The sequence below is a fragment of the Schistocerca serialis genome, chromosome 5, assembly GCF_023864345.2.
Source record: "Schistocerca serialis cubense isolate TAMUIC-IGC-003099 chromosome 5, iqSchSeri2.2, whole genome shotgun sequence".
NCBI classification, from domain to species: Eukaryota; Metazoa; Arthropoda; class Insecta; order Orthoptera; family Acrididae; genus Schistocerca; species Schistocerca serialis.
The window spans coordinates 560,986,716-561,003,950 of NC_064642.1; the positions used below are offsets into that span (position 1 = coordinate 560,986,716).

Genomic DNA, 17,235 nt, shown 5'->3' on the forward strand with positions numbered 1-17,235 from the left:
CCGTCCTTTTTTCCCCATAAGGTAAGTCTTTCCGCTCCCGGGATTGGAATGACTCCTTACCCTCTCCCTTAAAACCCACATCCTTTTGTCTTTCCCTCTCCTTCCCTCTTTCCTGATGAGGCAACAGTTTGTTGCGAAAGCTTGAATTTTGTGTGTATGTTTGTGTTTGTTTGTGATTATTCTGTGTGATATAATTACTCAAAGTCCACATACTTCAAAATGAGGCCAAACAAACTTAAAACTTGGAAACATCCTAATTGGAGAAAAGGAGAATGGCAGCTGTATCATGTATTTATGGACAAATTCTTTCACAGAGAAATCTACAATGTTAAAATATTAAGAGGGGTAGATACAGGTTCAGACATTACATTGTCAAAATCAAAATTAAGCTCACACCACTAAAAAAGAATCCAAAATGCAATAAACAAAAGAGGAACTTCGATCCCCACCAATTAAATAGAAATGATAAATATAGTGAAGTCACACAAAACATAAAACTGACAGATAATTTAGAAGAACTGGTTCAAATTCTCAGGCAACAAGCAGAAAATTTAGACCCACTGAACCCACATAAAAGACATGTCTGGTGGAACTCAGAATATGACAAAATTCATGAAGAAAGACATCATGCATGGTTAAAATTTCAAACACACAAAACAGAATAAAATGCAACCAACCTCAAAAATATCAAGAAAAAGTTCACAGAGATTATCAGGCAAACCAAGAGGCAATCACAGAGACTTTTATAAAATGTCCATAATGACAGTCAAGGTGTTAGATTAAATAACTTTGATAAAAAAAGGATTTCTAAACTTCTTTTTTGAAAAAATTGTTTAAAAATGAGAATTATTTTGGACTGTTCTTGGATCAAACAACATCTGTGTGCAGTCTTTTCAGTGACCTCTGCAAAGTCCATGGACTTGCAACAGTGTCTCCATTTATGGCGTCTCCTCCTTGTCTTCCACAGAATTAATTTTGCCAGTATCAGCCCATACATAAGGTCAACATAAGTATTCAAGAAGCTAGCTCCAAATTTCATTTCCACTCAAAGGAGCTGGATTAAATCCATATGTTCACACCTTGATTTATTCATTCTGTGCAGCACTTTTTGGTATTATGGAGGAGAATGTCAGCATAAAGTTGTATATTTACAGTGGAAATGATGTTACATACTCTGTAATAAGTCTACTTGTCATATTTAAGGTTATTCCATCTATACTGTGTGCACAGACCTATACTAGATAAAAGCAGAATACTGCCTTGCCTGGAGGCTCGACATGAGCATTTCAGAAACTGCATGACTTGTTGGGTGTTCGAGGAGTACTGTGGTTGATGTCTTCAACATGTGGTGAAACCATGTCCAGACATCATGGGGTTGGGCAGCCACCCCTCATTAGTGATGTTGGATGTCGTAGGCTGGGCTGACAGGGACCGGCGGCAAACTGTGCCACAACTAACATCAGACTTTAATGCTGAGCAAAGTACAAGTGTGTCTGAAAACACAATGCACTAAACACTCCTAACGATGAGCCTCTGCAGCTGATGACCCATGTATGTGCCAATGTTAACACCTAGACATTGGCAACTATGACTGAAATGGGAACGTGACCATCGGTACTGGACATTGGCACAGTGGCAGAGCGTTGCATCTTCTGACAGGTCATGCCAATGGGAGGGCACAAATCTGTCATCTTCCAGGGGAATAGCTCCTTGACACCTCTACTGTGGGACGGAGACAAGCTGGCGGCAGCTCTATTAAGCTCTAGGGAACACTTATATGGTCATCCATGGATACAGTGGAGCTCATGCAAGGCACCATGATGGCCATGGAGTATTGGAGATTGGTGCAGAACATGTACACCAATTCATGACGATCATGTTTCCCGATGGCAGTGGCATTTTTCAGCAAGATAATATGCCATGACACAAGGCCAGGAGTGTGATGGAGTGGTTCAAGGAACAGAGTGGTGAGTTCCAATTGATGTATTGGCCACTCAACTCACCATATCTGAACCCGGTAGAACACATCTGGGATGTGATTGAATGTGGCATCAGAACCCATCGCCCCCTTCCCAGAATTTAATGGAATTAGGTGACTTGTGCATGCAGATGTGGTGCTAACTTCCTCCAGCACCCTACCAAGGCCTCATTGCTTCTATACCATGACGAGTCACCATTGTTATCTGGCCAAAGGTGTACATACTGGCTGTTAGGTAGGTGGTCATAATGTTGTGGCTGATCAGTGTATATTCTTGTACTGAAAACATCAGATTGTCAGCATAAGAAAACTTCCCAATAGCACCCACATCTGTCAGCTATTTGTAAATACATTAAAGAGGTTAGGTGAAAGCACACTATTCTGTGGGAGTACATATTTTTGGTGTTTCCACTGACTTTGCTGACCCTCTGGTCTTTTTGTAGGCTTTTATGGAGTGGTATGATTTCTTCATGAAAGCTGTTTGCTTTATTGTGTCCTAAGCTGCAGTCAGATGTACAAACACAGCTTCAGTAAGGTTCTTTTCTAGGCATTCTCACAGGGCCAGTGTTGCATTAGATTGAGGATTTGGATTTGTGAGTTCTGTGGCTGAATTTTTTTTTTTTTATATGAGGAGGGATTCTATTTCTACTGATTACTGCTTCAGAATCAATCATCCAATCACTATGTACAGAAGCTCAGCAAAGATATTGACCTACAGTCATTTGGATCAATTATAGGCTCACCTAGGTTCAATACATCCATAACATGGACTTGCCTCTAGATGTTCCCTATATCGAATTTATTCAGACATTCACAGTTGAACTGAAAACTATTCCTTTGTTTTAGGGACAAAATGTTTGGTACACTTGATCTGGATTTCATCAATGCAGCCTCTTTTTCAATTCTTGCACCAGTCTATTGTAGATCCTTCTTTGTGTGCTGGGTTTCATTCTTTTTTCTTGTTTCTTAGTATTCTTGGTTTCTACTTGTCTAACTGGTCTCATTTGTATTCATCCTTATGATTTAAAAGAACCTAATATGCAATTTTATGTGTACTGTGTAGTGTTTATTTGTCTTCATCAACAGCACCATAACAAACCCAGTCTGCAAACTAATCAGTCCACTGATTACATTTAAAACACAAAATACAGCTGTTAACAAACACCAGCAAGATGTAATTTAGTGTCAATCCCCACCCTCCTGCCCACTGACTTACACAACAAAATTACTTGCTATTGGCGCTTCATACCCACAGAGAGAAGGAGACCACATTAAATATTTCATGCCTCAATAAATGACAAATACCAGAATGTTTCACAACTGATACACCTGTAAATACTACCAACCTTAATTTTTTTCAATGCTGTCTCAATATCACTGTGGAGTTTTTTTACTTCTGCTGCACTGGATTCTTTGTCCTTTTTGAGCTGAGGAATAATTTTCTCCATCCTACTAAGATTGTCCTGAAAAGAGACAGAAACAGCTTATATCATGTTGAAAACAGTGGCTTATAAATCATTGCAAAAATTAAATAGCAAACAAGAACTTGTAGAAATCTTAACCGGATAAGTGATGATTAAGAACAGTGCATTTCTTCAGCAAAAGAAGAAATAATAACAGAAAAGAGCAGAAATGAAGATATTAAGAATTATGCATCAGAAGGCAAAGAATGAGAAATCAGGAACAAAATTAACAGCAGAAAAATGGGTCAAGCACATGTTATTGGCTATACAGTCATTCTCTTCAGTTACTGTTGATTAATCTAGAATGCACTCATTCATTCATTCATTTACAAATCATGTTTCAGAAATGTCATTGAGAAAGAGTGTCATCAAGACTGTAATGAGTGAAGTTATGAATTAGCAGGCAGAAGCTGCTAATGTAGGCTTGTAGTGTTATAAAATTGCTTACACTAATGTTCGTACTCCTGCAGCTAGTGCAGTCACAGGTAATGTCTTATTAGGCTATTATATTTTTAATGGACAATTATTTAATACATTAATTTTTTCATTTCATGAGGAGTTGATTCTTGTTGATCTTTATTTTAATTTAATGGAAGGTTAAATTAACAAAAACCATATTAAACAATAGTAAAAGCATAGAACATTCAGGCTTCCTATTACTGTCCTGGCCCAAAATCTGTAAATCCTAAACTTGGATTGCAATGGAGTGAAAACAACAAATTTATATTGTTGAAAAGTGAATGGATCCTATATCTCGTTCTCATAAACTCATCAGTGACATTAAATACTAATGGAAATGCATATTTTGGCCCATTTCCACAGACGATGCAACAGAAGGTTATTAATTTGATGGGAGTATGTACTTCCAATTCAGGCTAGGATACAGATGTAGCTTTGAAGATTCTTTCTGTAAGAAGAAGACCCAGTATTAATAATATTGGGTAAAAATTCTATTAACTAAGACATTATAGGACTGATGAGGAGTCAGCTAGAGGTTTGTCAGTTTCAGATGCTAACAAAATGCTAATCAGTCAAGTGCTGAATTTGATGGGATACCCATAGGAAGAATTTTACTGCAATGTAATGAGTGTTGACATGTCAGATGAGGCTGTCAAGTGTTGTTCCCTCTTTGTGTGTCAAAGGTTAGTGCACAGATGTGTTGTCACTCTAATCAATATTAAAAACACATAAATTTGTGTTTGAAAGGATTCTGCCTTGAGCAAAACACAGTTATTCCTTTACTTCTATACCCTGACATGTTTCACTGCAGTTCAGTATCATCAGTGGGCCTTTATTTTTACCAAATTTTGTTATACGTTAGCAAAAGAAAAACTTGATAGGTTTTACACAGTAGCAAAGGAAATGAGATGGCAACAATTTTTTCTGAGTTAGCTGCCTTTTCTCAGAATGGATTGAACCTGCTACTGGAAAAAAAAACCTCAGAAAGAGAAACACCACATGCTAGTTCTGAAAAGTATATTAACAACCAATTATGAAGAGTGGTAATCCACTCACAATGATAATTATGTGAATTACTTCATATATAGAAGGTAGCTGCTTTACAAAAACTGCTGGTCTTTCTATTACACAATTCAGCTGCTATTTTTATCTCCTAATTCGTGTTAGCTGTAATGGTAGAAACAAACAGCAAATATTTTTGCAACATGTTCAGGAGATGATCTGAAAGACTGTATAAATCTATGATAGTCTACATATCAAAATGTTTTACCTTTAGCCTGTTGATTTTGGTGAGTCCCTTTATTCTAGGTTGATATTTCTTCTTAACCAAAAACATTCGAACATTCTTCTGTATTACAATTAAGCAATGTCTTCTATATAATATTTTATATTTCACTGAAACAGTCGACAATAAATCAGTACAGGACATCTCGATTATGTAGGAAACTGGTACGATAAAGGCTTATAAATACATTAATCTATGTTACTAGATGGCTGGCTTTTGTTCAACTGCATTTCATTTTCAGATACAACATACAAGAATTCACATTCAGCACAGACATTCATTGATGAAGGAATATGATAACCTTTGTTTTTACCTACATTGTTCCAATTTCAGGACAATCTTTCACATTAAAACTAAGTTTAAGGTATGTGATTGTACGTAAGAAAGAGCACTTAAACATTAATAATTTAAAAATGAAATCTTAAATTTTAGATCTCAGAAAGGAAACTTGAAATATTTATCTCTTTACCTGTACATAAGCACCAATTGATGGTTAAACCTTTTAGTTTGTTCCTGTTCGAGAAGTTACAAAACCACAGGTATATTCTGCTGCTTTACCTGTGACCAGCTAATTCAAATGTTAGTAGTGAAAACAGTTTTCATTGTTGGTGTATAAATCATAGGACATGACAAACAGCAGCAGATGGGGTCATTCCATGTCAAGTGGTCTAGGGCTGCCTGCTCGATCCACTTGGATTTTGCTGAAATTTCGTATGTAGAGTACCACATATCCCAAATGAACTTTGATTATGTTTAGATTTTCCAGTGGAATATTTGTTGAGATACAGTCGTATGTTTGACCCCATACGCTGACCACATACAGTACGACACTGAGCTTTCACCAACTTTGAGGCCTGATATCTCTCTTGGTATTTTTTTTCAAACATGAAACTTAGCTGGTTGGTGCTCTTTTTGACACTGTATGCCAGTGTTAGGATGTTCAAAACATATTCATTCTAATGAGAGTGGTTCTAAAACATTTCTAAAAGAGACTTTTGTGCAAAACGGGATTGAAAATACCCTATTTTTAGCCATTTTACAAAAATCGTCAACTTTACACTAGGCCAACTGTAATACAATTTATCTACTTATGGCACACACAGAAATAATAATTGTTACTACCATAAAATAGACTGCAAAATGTTGTACAAGCTAGCCAAGTTCCATGCTTAAAAAAATACCAAGAGAGATATTAGTTCTTAAAGTTGGTAAGGTCTCAAAGTTGGTAAGTGGTCAGGGTATGGTGTCAAACAAGTGGTTTTATCTCTACAAGTATTCCACTGGAGAAATTAAAGCTTGATCAAAGTTCGTTTGAGACATGAGGTACTCTATATACAAAAATTCATCAAAATCCAAGAGGGCAAGTGGGTCACTTTCAAAAAATTAGACATGAAATGTCCCTGTAGTTTCTAGCCACCAACTTACAAACATCACCCTACATTAAATCTACAGCATCTTGAAGGAGAAAACATGAAATAATGTTGGTAATTCTTTAGTTCTTGCTGGGAATGTTAGTGCTTGTAGTGCTCTTTAAAGGATAAGTTGCAATGAGTATTTCGTACTGCTTAAAATGATTTTTAAAGCTCATCAAAAATTACATTCATCCTAATGGTAAAAATAACAGCTCCCCATGTGGCAGCAGGAGAACACACTGTCTCCAACAATCAGACTTTCTTTTTCATTCCATCTGGTAAATTCCCTTGACTCAGGGTTCTGGGCAACTTTTCCAAACTCTATCCCTTTTTCTAAACCTCTCCAGTCCTCTACCTTTACCCCTCTTCCTTCCCCTTCAGAGAAGTTTTTTTAATCTATCCAATTACATTACATTCTTCGTAATGGATATCCTTACAACAATATCAATCCAAATTACAAGGATTTTGAATTAATAAGTGAAAAAAAATTGTCAGTTCCCACTGTATATATTTTAGAGCCTTTGGCAGATGTTTACTCAAAATGAAAGAAAAAATGGGCACTAACAATAACTGCAACAGAACAGGTTAGTCCTTTGGGCAGCTACTAAAAGTATAATGAATATATATTTTAGTTCTACTGTCTTGATCAATACTGAGGCCAAAAAACAGTACGAGGGTTATGAACGGATGCAGGATGGGTCATTTGCACCTCTCTCAAGCTAAGGCAATAATGACTTCCCTTCCCTTCCACATCTAATCCACTCCTATATATCAGTGATCATAGGAACTTAATTATTACAATAAATAAATTTATATTTTGGATATCAAATACCATATTATATACTCTTCATAGCAAAAAAAAATTTACAAGCAGATTATAACAAGAGTAACAGCAAAATGTATTGTAAGAGTATAAAGTACACATACTCAAGCATTCTTTTACTAACATACTGTGCTAGAGAAGCCCAATGGCACCACTCCACAGATTAAAAAGCAATAAGCTCAACTTCCTCTACTTCTGCATAGCTTTTGTACATAACAAAGGAAAAGCTACAGTAGATGTAGGAAGACAAATAACCCCCTAACTGACAAATCAAACTGCAACCAATCAAGAATATATACTAAACACAATTAATTGTTTTATTTTATACTCCAACTTCTGTTTTATCAGTGGTGATTGGCAGATGTAGCTAGATGTTGTGGTTTATAGAGGAACTGATGTAGTTTCTTAAAGAGACAGGTACAATGGATTGGTATGAGTGTGCACATGCATTTAACACATACCTGTAGAGTGTGTAACCCTTCCCAGACAAATCCTTGAGTAAGGTTTTTATTAGATTCATTGTGACTCAGTTCTTAGCTGCATAAAAAGTTCCATACAGAGCTTTACGATGTCAGCATACTGGACCAAAAATTAGCCATCCTAAGGAGACATCAAGCTAATACTGTGTAACACTGCCTCTAGCAGTAATGGCCTTCACTCAGTCCAAAGATTTCTTCAGGTATGCCATACCCACCCAAAGCCATTCACTGATGGTTGGATCTTATATGGAGTTACCAGACTGCAGAGTGCTGAGAACTCCGTTCCACTCACTTGACCAAATAGCTCCTACACGTTTTCTATGAGATTAAGGCCCATGATTTAGCAAGCTAGTTGAGGTGCAGTAGGCTGCCTGAGTGTGCATCAAACCATGAACATATGCTTGCATCTCTGTGAATAGAGATGTTGCCATCTTAGAAGACTCATTTTGAAGATTCAGAAGAAAGCACAACATTTGGTCATTAAGGATGTTTAAATAAACATCTTGGTTCTGTTCACGGTAACCTGAATAACCAGGACCAAGTTATGGTGTGTGTAGAAGAAAAAAAAAAAAAAAAAAAAAAAAAAAAAAAAAAAAAAAAAAAAAAAAAAAAAAAAAAAAAAAAAAAAAAATTGTCAGTAATATTATGGCCATTACATATTACTGAGTAACAAATCTGTGTTTATGTTTTACTATGTATGTCACAACATGTCCCAATTGTACTCCAATTGTACTGTAATTCATTTCCATGCCTAATTTAATCAAAATTGTATTGTTAACAGTACTCTTACTGTTTTCAACTGTTGAGAATATGTAAAAGCACTGGTGACTCCGCCCTCCCAGGTGGTATGTTGAGTGAAAGTTTGTGTTAAGGTCAAAGTATAACTGTGAATGTACTATGGAAAAAGTATTTGGTTTCCATTAAACTTTAATCAAAATCAGAAGTACTGTGTACATTATTGTTATCAATGTGCTGAACTAATGTTCCAGTGAATTACATGATCAATGATGGAAGATGCAGCAAACAGATTTCGACATCCATTATCAGCATTATAATGAAGGTACAAGTTAAGTAATATGTTACATTATTGTAACATCCCACTACTGCTTTCATTAAATTTGTAGTATGCTTCATTTTCTTATTTTAAAGAATCAGTAAACAAATAAATAGAAATTATGACTCATAGAGTTGCATTGGTAGGTGTGTAGTTACAACTTCATTTACTGATAGCAGCATTCAGTTGGCTTTAATAATCGACGAGGTGTGACACATGTCTCTGGTAGTTATAATCTGTTTACGACACTATTCTTACGCCATATTACATAGCTGTGAGTGATGCTCCATTCCTTGTAGACAGGAACTACTCTATTTTGATACAAAAAACAAATGAAGCAATTTCATTTAGGGTGTGGTCATGGATGCATCCAAACATGATAGTTCCTTTCTGCTACCTAGTCATGACTCCACATCGAGACATCTTACTGTACTGATACCATACAACCTACAGATACATACACAACATTTCAGTCCCAAGACTTATGTCAGAAGTGGAGAATCACACAGATAAAGTAACCAATGTGCCCTTTTAATGGGATGGGCTTTGTCTGGTGACCTTATTTATTTCGTTTTAAGACAATTACTGCCTGAAACACACATGGCTAAGAAATTTACTCTTGCCTTCATCGATGGTAATTTCTTGAGAGAGGGTATCTGAACAATGGGCATTAGCACTAACAATTTCCAGTAGAAGTCTACCTTGTGCAGTGCATCACATAATCTGTACTGAAATAGGAAAAAAGACTAGATCTGCACTGTTCTCATCTACACTGGTGATGCTGCACTGTCCAGATTTTCTAAGCAGACTTCAATAATGGTAACATGGATGATTTTAGTACAATCTTCCTCGGAATCTGTTTGATATAAAGTTCTCACTCTCTCCCTTAGTTTTCAACATCTTGAGGCACAATATGAAGAAAACTCTATCTAATGCTTTGTTTTCAACATTCTTCAAGAACATAGTCCAAGCTATCCTCCAAATTATCCACATTATCATCTTCAAAAATATCAAGCCATTTTCTGCAAAATCACAAAATATTTCATGAACAATTTCATCATCATATCAAACCTTGCCTTGGCATGTTGATACAAGTGAGCTCATGTAGCAGAAATGTGCCTCTGCACTAATGCACAAGGAGAAAATGTACATACTTCCATACCTTGACTGTACGACCCATGGTCTATTCAAAATTACTTTACAACTAACAGCTACAAAGAAAATGGTGAGGTGAGGCTCACAAGGAAGGCACAGCACAAATTCAGCCATTCCCCCATCACGAGGCCTGTTGCCCGAGCAACCACTTGCAATTCCTAGGTTTTCACCCCACCATGACATTTCCAAGATTGTATATCCTGTAGTTTCAGGCAGCTAGCTGTCCTGTGAAAACACTGATTATGTGTTAGGATTTGTTTATTTTAACTTCTTACAGCTCCAGAGTTAATATTTTACCTCATTTTGTTATCGTTTGTCATGTGTTGTGTCATACTCAACACTGTTAGTAGCTAGTTTTTCAAATGTTACTCAGTGGAAGAGTTCAACATGAAACAAATGTCTCTCGGTCAGGACACTGGTGTATGAGGTCTGTCAAGGGAAACAGTTTAAGCATTATGTACCTACAGCGTCAACAATGTGTGTAGAAAATGATGCCAAACATTCTATTGTTACGGACATGATGCCTAGTATAGCAGAAGTGAAAAAGGACACGTGTACCTTCAGCTCAAAACACTGAAGTAAGTGATAAATTTAAAAAGCAGAACTTTAGATCTAATATCTGTGAATAAAGCACAATTCCCCTTATACTAAATCTATGTGCTGACAAAAGCATACAGCAATACAGTCATTAGGCTGTCACCTTCTTCACTGTCATTTCAACCCAACAGAATTGTATTGACCCAGTTTAAAGGATATGTTGCCAGCAATAACAATCATCAAAAAATTTGCTGTCTGCAGTTCAGGCACTCAGCAATGAAGCTGTTAGGGAAGTCATCTGTTATGCAGCACATAATGGAAAAAGCATAGTAAAATGGAGTATTTTAAAAAATTATAACAGAAAGCGATATGTTAGTGAACATTGGCTGTGACAATATTACTTCAAGCATAAATGCAAAGAGAGTAATGTCAATATGGTTTTTCCATTGTTATCACACAGAAGATCAACAGGTGGATTCAACTGAATTTTTGGTATGTGCAGATTAAATGCCTGAATAGAAGAAATATGTTTTTATAAGTTCTGATCATTATTATGAAATCAAACAGGTTGCAGGAGAGGTTTTGATGCATGAATGCAGCATTGTGCATCACATTTACTTCAAATTATATCATGTTAGGGATCTCTGGGTGAGTTACAGTTTAGAGCATATGCAAATATGAATATTCTTAAGATCTCATTTGCATAACGTTTCATTTACATTCAGTAACAAAATAGTGTCCTGCATGTCAAAAATCACCACCAGAAAATGGTTTTTTGTAAAGATTCCGTATATTGTCTAAAAAGTTTAGTGTGACAAGTAGAACCAAAATGAAAACATACTGCAGCTTTTCCAGAAGATACTGATGCTACTTCCAACTTTGCAGACCGAATAGTTTGAGCATGTGAGTGAGTTGAATGAAATGTAAAATTACGTGTGTGTTCTGTGCAGGATGTGGCAAGTCAGCTTCATGCCTTCACATGTTCCTACTAAAATGTCAACTATAAAGCAGCTTTGAACAATCAATGCAAGAACTACAGTCTCCACTGAACAGCTCATAGAAGGTAGATCTGTAAGTACATGAAAAGGAAGAAACAAAATCACTAAGAAATTGTGACAGAAAAATTATGGGCACTGAACTTTTAGGCAGGCGAACTGTGCCCAAATTTTTAGTGGTCCAGGGACCAGAGTGGAAACTCTTTCTGATTTGTGAGTAGAACCCTTCTCACCCTTCTATAGTGTTTGTCCACCTTCGTAGCTGACTGGTCAGCATGACTGACTGCCATGCGGGGTCCCATGCTTGATTCCAGTAATGCCTGAGATTTTTTGCTGGTGGGAGGATTGGTACAGGATGTACTCAGCCTCATGAGGCCAACTGATGAACTACTCAACCAATTAGTAACAGTTACAAGATCAAGAAACACAACAAAGACTGGGAGAGCAGTGTGGTGATCACATGTCCGTCCATACTGCATCTGATGATGCCATTGGCTAAGTGTGACACAGTGATTGATCGGGCCTGGTTGGTCTGTCTAGGGGCAGAAGGCAGAATTTCACAATTATATTGTTTATCTTGCTACATCTCAATTTACTAGTGCTTGTGTAGAACACATATATTCTTAAATCCTCCATGACTGTCAATCTCTGTTATTTCATTGTGCCCTATTATTTTTTCCCTCTGCCAATTTTAGTTTCTTATTATCAGTGATAAAACACATTTTTTATGACATACTTATGTAACAAGCTCCACACAAAAACAGTGTGTCAGCTTTGAATGGGAACTGCTGAATTCACAATGTAAATAAATAAAACATTTACTTATTCATTGCATGGCATGAATCAATAATGGCTTTGTCGATAAGGTGAGTTATAAGCTTCCCACATCTACAAAATTGTTTCACAGAAAACAGACATCTGTTCTACTTAAAAATAACATTTAACATACAACTATCTTTTTTATTTGGTGTTAATTTGCAATAGTCAGCTATAAAGGAAAATTTTTTGGTTCAGAGGTCAGTTGGTTAGTGCTGTTTAAAAGCCTGAGAGTGAGGTAGAGGACAGAAATACTACTCATGCAAAGCTAATTTGTGAAGCAAGTCATGCATGAAACACAATTTGATATACATACACTTTATCACTGACAGTGAACACCATTGGGCTTTCTTCCATTGTGAACTGAGTAACCATTTCTTAATTTTGTTCACCATTGCTGATATGTTTTCAGGATCAGATTTCATAACTGCATCAAATTCTGAAAACTTGCCTGGTCTGAAGAACACTTTGGTTACACCAAAGCGGTAATCATCCTCTGTCATTCCTAAAGCCTTGAGCAATGCCTGTGAAAGTAGCCAAAATTACACATAAATACACAACGTAATGTTAGTAGATAGATACCTCATTTGAAAATTATTATCTGCAATGCATAAATTGATACAGTGGACAGACATACGTCACTGAATGATGTTTCTTAAGAGCAACAAGTACAATAATGGTGTGGGCTGCTTAAATTCAGGGCAACCATTTACTTGTTCTCCACATAAGAATATGATTTCAGCATTAAAAATGAGGATCAGCACTTACAAGCAGATGAGCTTCTGTTTATCGATTTTTGGTTGCTACTTTGCAACACACAGCGCAAACTTGCTTCATATCCAGGGTTACAAAGTACTAACCAATTTAAGAATTTTAACCTCTACTTCATGCAAGTCTAAGGTTATAGGGTAACATTTCTTACAAATTTTTCCCTGCTTGTCATTTTTTAGTGACATTCAGGTTAAATTTATTGGTGAATAACACATTTAAAGTCAACACATTTTGGGAAATGAGACTCCTTCCAAGAAGAACTTTCAATCTAATACTGTATGCATGTTACCCCACTCATTTCTCCTAAGGACTCCATTCACAGTTAACTTTGAGTACTCTACTGTAAACTGCACCTTCCCCGATCAAGGATTTAGGTTTCTCATTACAAAGGAACATTACCAGGTCCTGAGGTCTCTGTTAAAATTGTTTCTTTTTTAAGGGCTGGTAAATACACCCTCACCTTCTGTTTCATTTATTTTTATTATTCATTTTTATTTGAATTTTATGTTATCAAATTATTATTTGTTTATTTCATTAAAACTTTTATTTCAAATAATACGATAATTTTTTAAGGTATTTAACATCGATTACCTACAATCATGAAAATATTTAGAGTAGGTGGGTTGTTGTGTATACCAAAATTTCATAAATATTTAGAAATAGGTGCAGGCTTGTGGGACAAGTGTACTGAAATAGTGACATTATGAGCAATACAATACTGACATGTGTAAAGCCCATTTCAACATGCCACAGGAATGAGAGATCAAATTTTGTGGTTGTATACTGCATATAACTAATCAGTATTAAAAAATCGCAAGAGAAGAAGGTATACAGAAAAAGGCCTGGATGGTCCAACAAAGATTCCAAGATCGAATATTGGATTTTAAAGTGTACCCAGGAGCAGGTAAAACTTCAGATGACAGCTTAGTATTGGTGAAGAGAATCTCCCAGGAGAATCATTGTGGAAAGAAATGAGATACTGAAATACTGAGTAATGATGAAATCTATCTTAAGGTCTCTTAGTTTGTAGATACTGCAATAATGAATACCAAATTAGGCAGTTCAGTTGAATAGGAATGGACATCTCTAAAACAGGAAGCCACAGATATTGGACAATCATTAAGTACAAGGGTGAACACTTGATGGGTTTGAATCTAGCACACTTGCATGAGCCAACCTTGAACCTTCACGTGCATGCATGAATTTTTTCCCGCCTGTCAATAACGTCAGTTGCTGTTGAGTGAGGTGTTGTGTAGTACTTGTGTCAATTTTTCATTGCAAGGAAAATGACGGAACGATTGCAGCAGCGCTGCTGCATCAAATTTTGCCAGAAACTGGGAGACAGCCAGATGGAAACCATTCAGGAAATTCAGATGGCTTTTTATGATGATGTTAAGAGCGTCACATAGATTAAGGAATGGTACAACCAGTTTAAAGATGGCTGCAAATTGGTGGAGAGTAAGACAAGCTCTAGTCGGCCGTCAACATGCAGAAATGACCAGGTCATTGCCAACGTGAACGCTATGCTGATGCAGGACCATCATGTGACTATCAGAGAAACTGTGGAAGAGTTTGGCATCAGCACTTTTTCAGCACATTCCATTATGACCGAAGATTTGATCATGAAGAGAGAGTCAGTGAAATTCGTGCTGGAGCTGCTGATGGCAGTGCAAAAGCAGCTTCATGCTGAAGTTTCACAGGATATTGTGGACTCCACAAAGAGAGGCCCCAACTTTGTGAACACCACAATCACTGGTGACAGGTCCTGAGTGTATGGGTATGACCCGGAAATCAAATCCCAGGTGTCATAGAGGAAGCACGGCTCATCACCTAGACCAAGGAAGGCCTGCCAGGTATGCAGCAACATCAAAGTGATGCTAACCGCTTTCTTCGACTCTCATGGTGTGGTACTACCATGAATACACACCACAGGATGAAACTATCACCAAAGAGTACTACAGGGATGTTCTCCTTTGCCTATGTGATGTGCAGTGCAAGAGACTGGAGTTGTGGTCAATAGGAAATTGGCACCTCCATCATGACAATACTCCGGCACAATCCTCGCACTTGATTCAGACTTTTTTGACAAAAAACCAGATTCCTGTGCTTCAACAGGCTTCTTACTCTCCTGGTATGGCCCCCTGTGACTTCTGGCTCTTCTCCAAACTCAAGACGCCATTAAAAGGAATGCTATTTCAGACAAGAGAGGACAATATGGCAGCAGTGGCAGGTGAGCTAAACTCCATTCTGAGAGAGGCTTTTTCGGCATGTTTCCAACAATAGCGGCACCACTGGGAGAAGTGTGTGAAGTCCCAAAGGAACTACTTTGAGGCTGATTAGGTGTACAATGCTCCAGATCAGCCAGTTCCCCCCCCCCCCCCCCCTCCCCCCCAGCCAAAGGTCAGATACTTTTCTGACAGATCTTGCATAAAGTACTTAGATATGAAATAAATAGAAAGTGTAGGGAAGCCAAGGTGAAATAACTGCATGAATAATGTGAAGAAGCTGAAAAGAAATAGCATCAGAAGGACTGATTCAGCATGTAGAAAAGCCAAAACAACCTTCAGAGAAATTAAAAGCAATGCCATCAACATACTGAGACCAGTGGGAATTTCACTATTAAATGGAGATAGGTGGAAATAGTACCCTGTAGACCTCTATGATGGAGAGGAGTTATCTGATGACATGACTGAAGAAGAAATGGGTGTCAGTATGGAAGACACAGGGAATTGAGTATTGCAGTCAGAGTTTAACAGAGCTTTGGAAGACTTGCGGTTAAATAAGGCAGGTGGGACATAGGCAACACCTACTCAAACATTCTAAAATCATTGGAGGAATTGGCAACCAAATGACTATTCTAGTTGGTGTGTAAGATCTATGAGACTGGAGACATACCAACAGATTTTCAGAATAATGTCATCCTCACAGTCCCAAAGATGGCAAGGTCGTCTAAGTACGAGAATTATCACACAATCAGCCTTGCAGCTCATACATCCAAATTACTGACAAGAATAAGATACAGAAGAATGGAAATGATAGTTTGGCTTTTGGGAAGGTAAGGATACCAGGAGGCAGTTCTGATGTTGCAGTTTATAGTGGGAACAAGGCACGAAAAATCAAGACAGTTCATAGCATTTGTTAACCTAGAAAAAGTGTTCTGAGAAAAATAGGAGCAAGTTCCAACGAAAGATGGAAAATATACAAGATGTACAAGAACAGAGAGGGAACAATAAAAATTAAGGCCAAGAATGAAGTGCTCAGGTTAAAAAGGACGTAAAACAGGGATGCATTCTTTTGCCTCTACCGTTCAACCTAAACATCGAAGAAGCAATGATAGAAATGAAAGAAACATTCAACAGTGGGATTAAAATTGAGGATGAAAGATTATCAGTGATAAGATTTGCTGATGAAATTACCTTCCTCAGGAAAAAGATTATAGGATCTGTCGAATGGAATCAACAGTCTAATGAGTACAGTATATGGACTACGAGTAAACTGAAGAAAGACAAAAGTAATCAGAAGTAGCAGAAACAAGAACAGTGTGAAACTTAACATCAATAAATGACCGTAAATAAGACAAAGTAAGGAATTCTGCTACCTAATAATCAAAATAATACGTGCCACATGAAGCACAGAAGGTATAAAAAATTGACTATCACAGGCAAAGAGGGCATTCTTGGCAAAAAGAAGTCTACTAATACCACACATAGGCCTTAATTTGAGAAAGAAATTCCTGCAAATGTATGTATGGACCACGGCTTTTATGGTAGTGACACATGGACTGTGGGAAAATTGGAAAAGAAGAGAATAAAAGGGTTTTATGATTGGTGCTATGAAAGAATTTTGAAAATCATGTGGATTCTCTGTAAAATTAGAGAAGAAAGGAATGTATGGTGGTGGTGGTTGTTGGGATGTTTAAGAGGGACTAAGGAATGTATGGAACACACTGACAAGAAGAAGGGCAAGATGACACGATATTTGTTAAGACATCAGGGAATAATTTACATG

At 37.1% G+C, this 17,235-nt stretch overlaps 1 protein-coding gene across 7 annotated transcripts in view; it reads right to left on the bottom strand.

Annotated features, from left to right (window-relative positions):
- LOC126480967 (myosin heavy chain 95F) overlaps positions 1 to 17,235 on the bottom strand; it is a 390,816-nt gene that overhangs the window by 52,977 nt on the left and 320,604 nt on the right. For all 7 annotated transcript variants that reach the window (XM_050104401.1, XM_050104400.1, XM_050104395.1 and 4 more), the window contains 3 exons: positions 12,773 to 12,980; positions 5,171 to 5,295; positions 3,325 to 3,441 (listed from right to left, as the gene is read on the bottom strand). In XM_050104401.1, the coding sequence (XP_049960358.1) occupies positions 3,325 to 3,441; positions 5,171 to 5,295; positions 12,773 to 12,980 (450 nt within the window). The remainder of the gene's footprint in view (positions 1 to 3,324; positions 3,442 to 5,170; positions 5,296 to 12,772; positions 12,981 to 17,235) is intronic.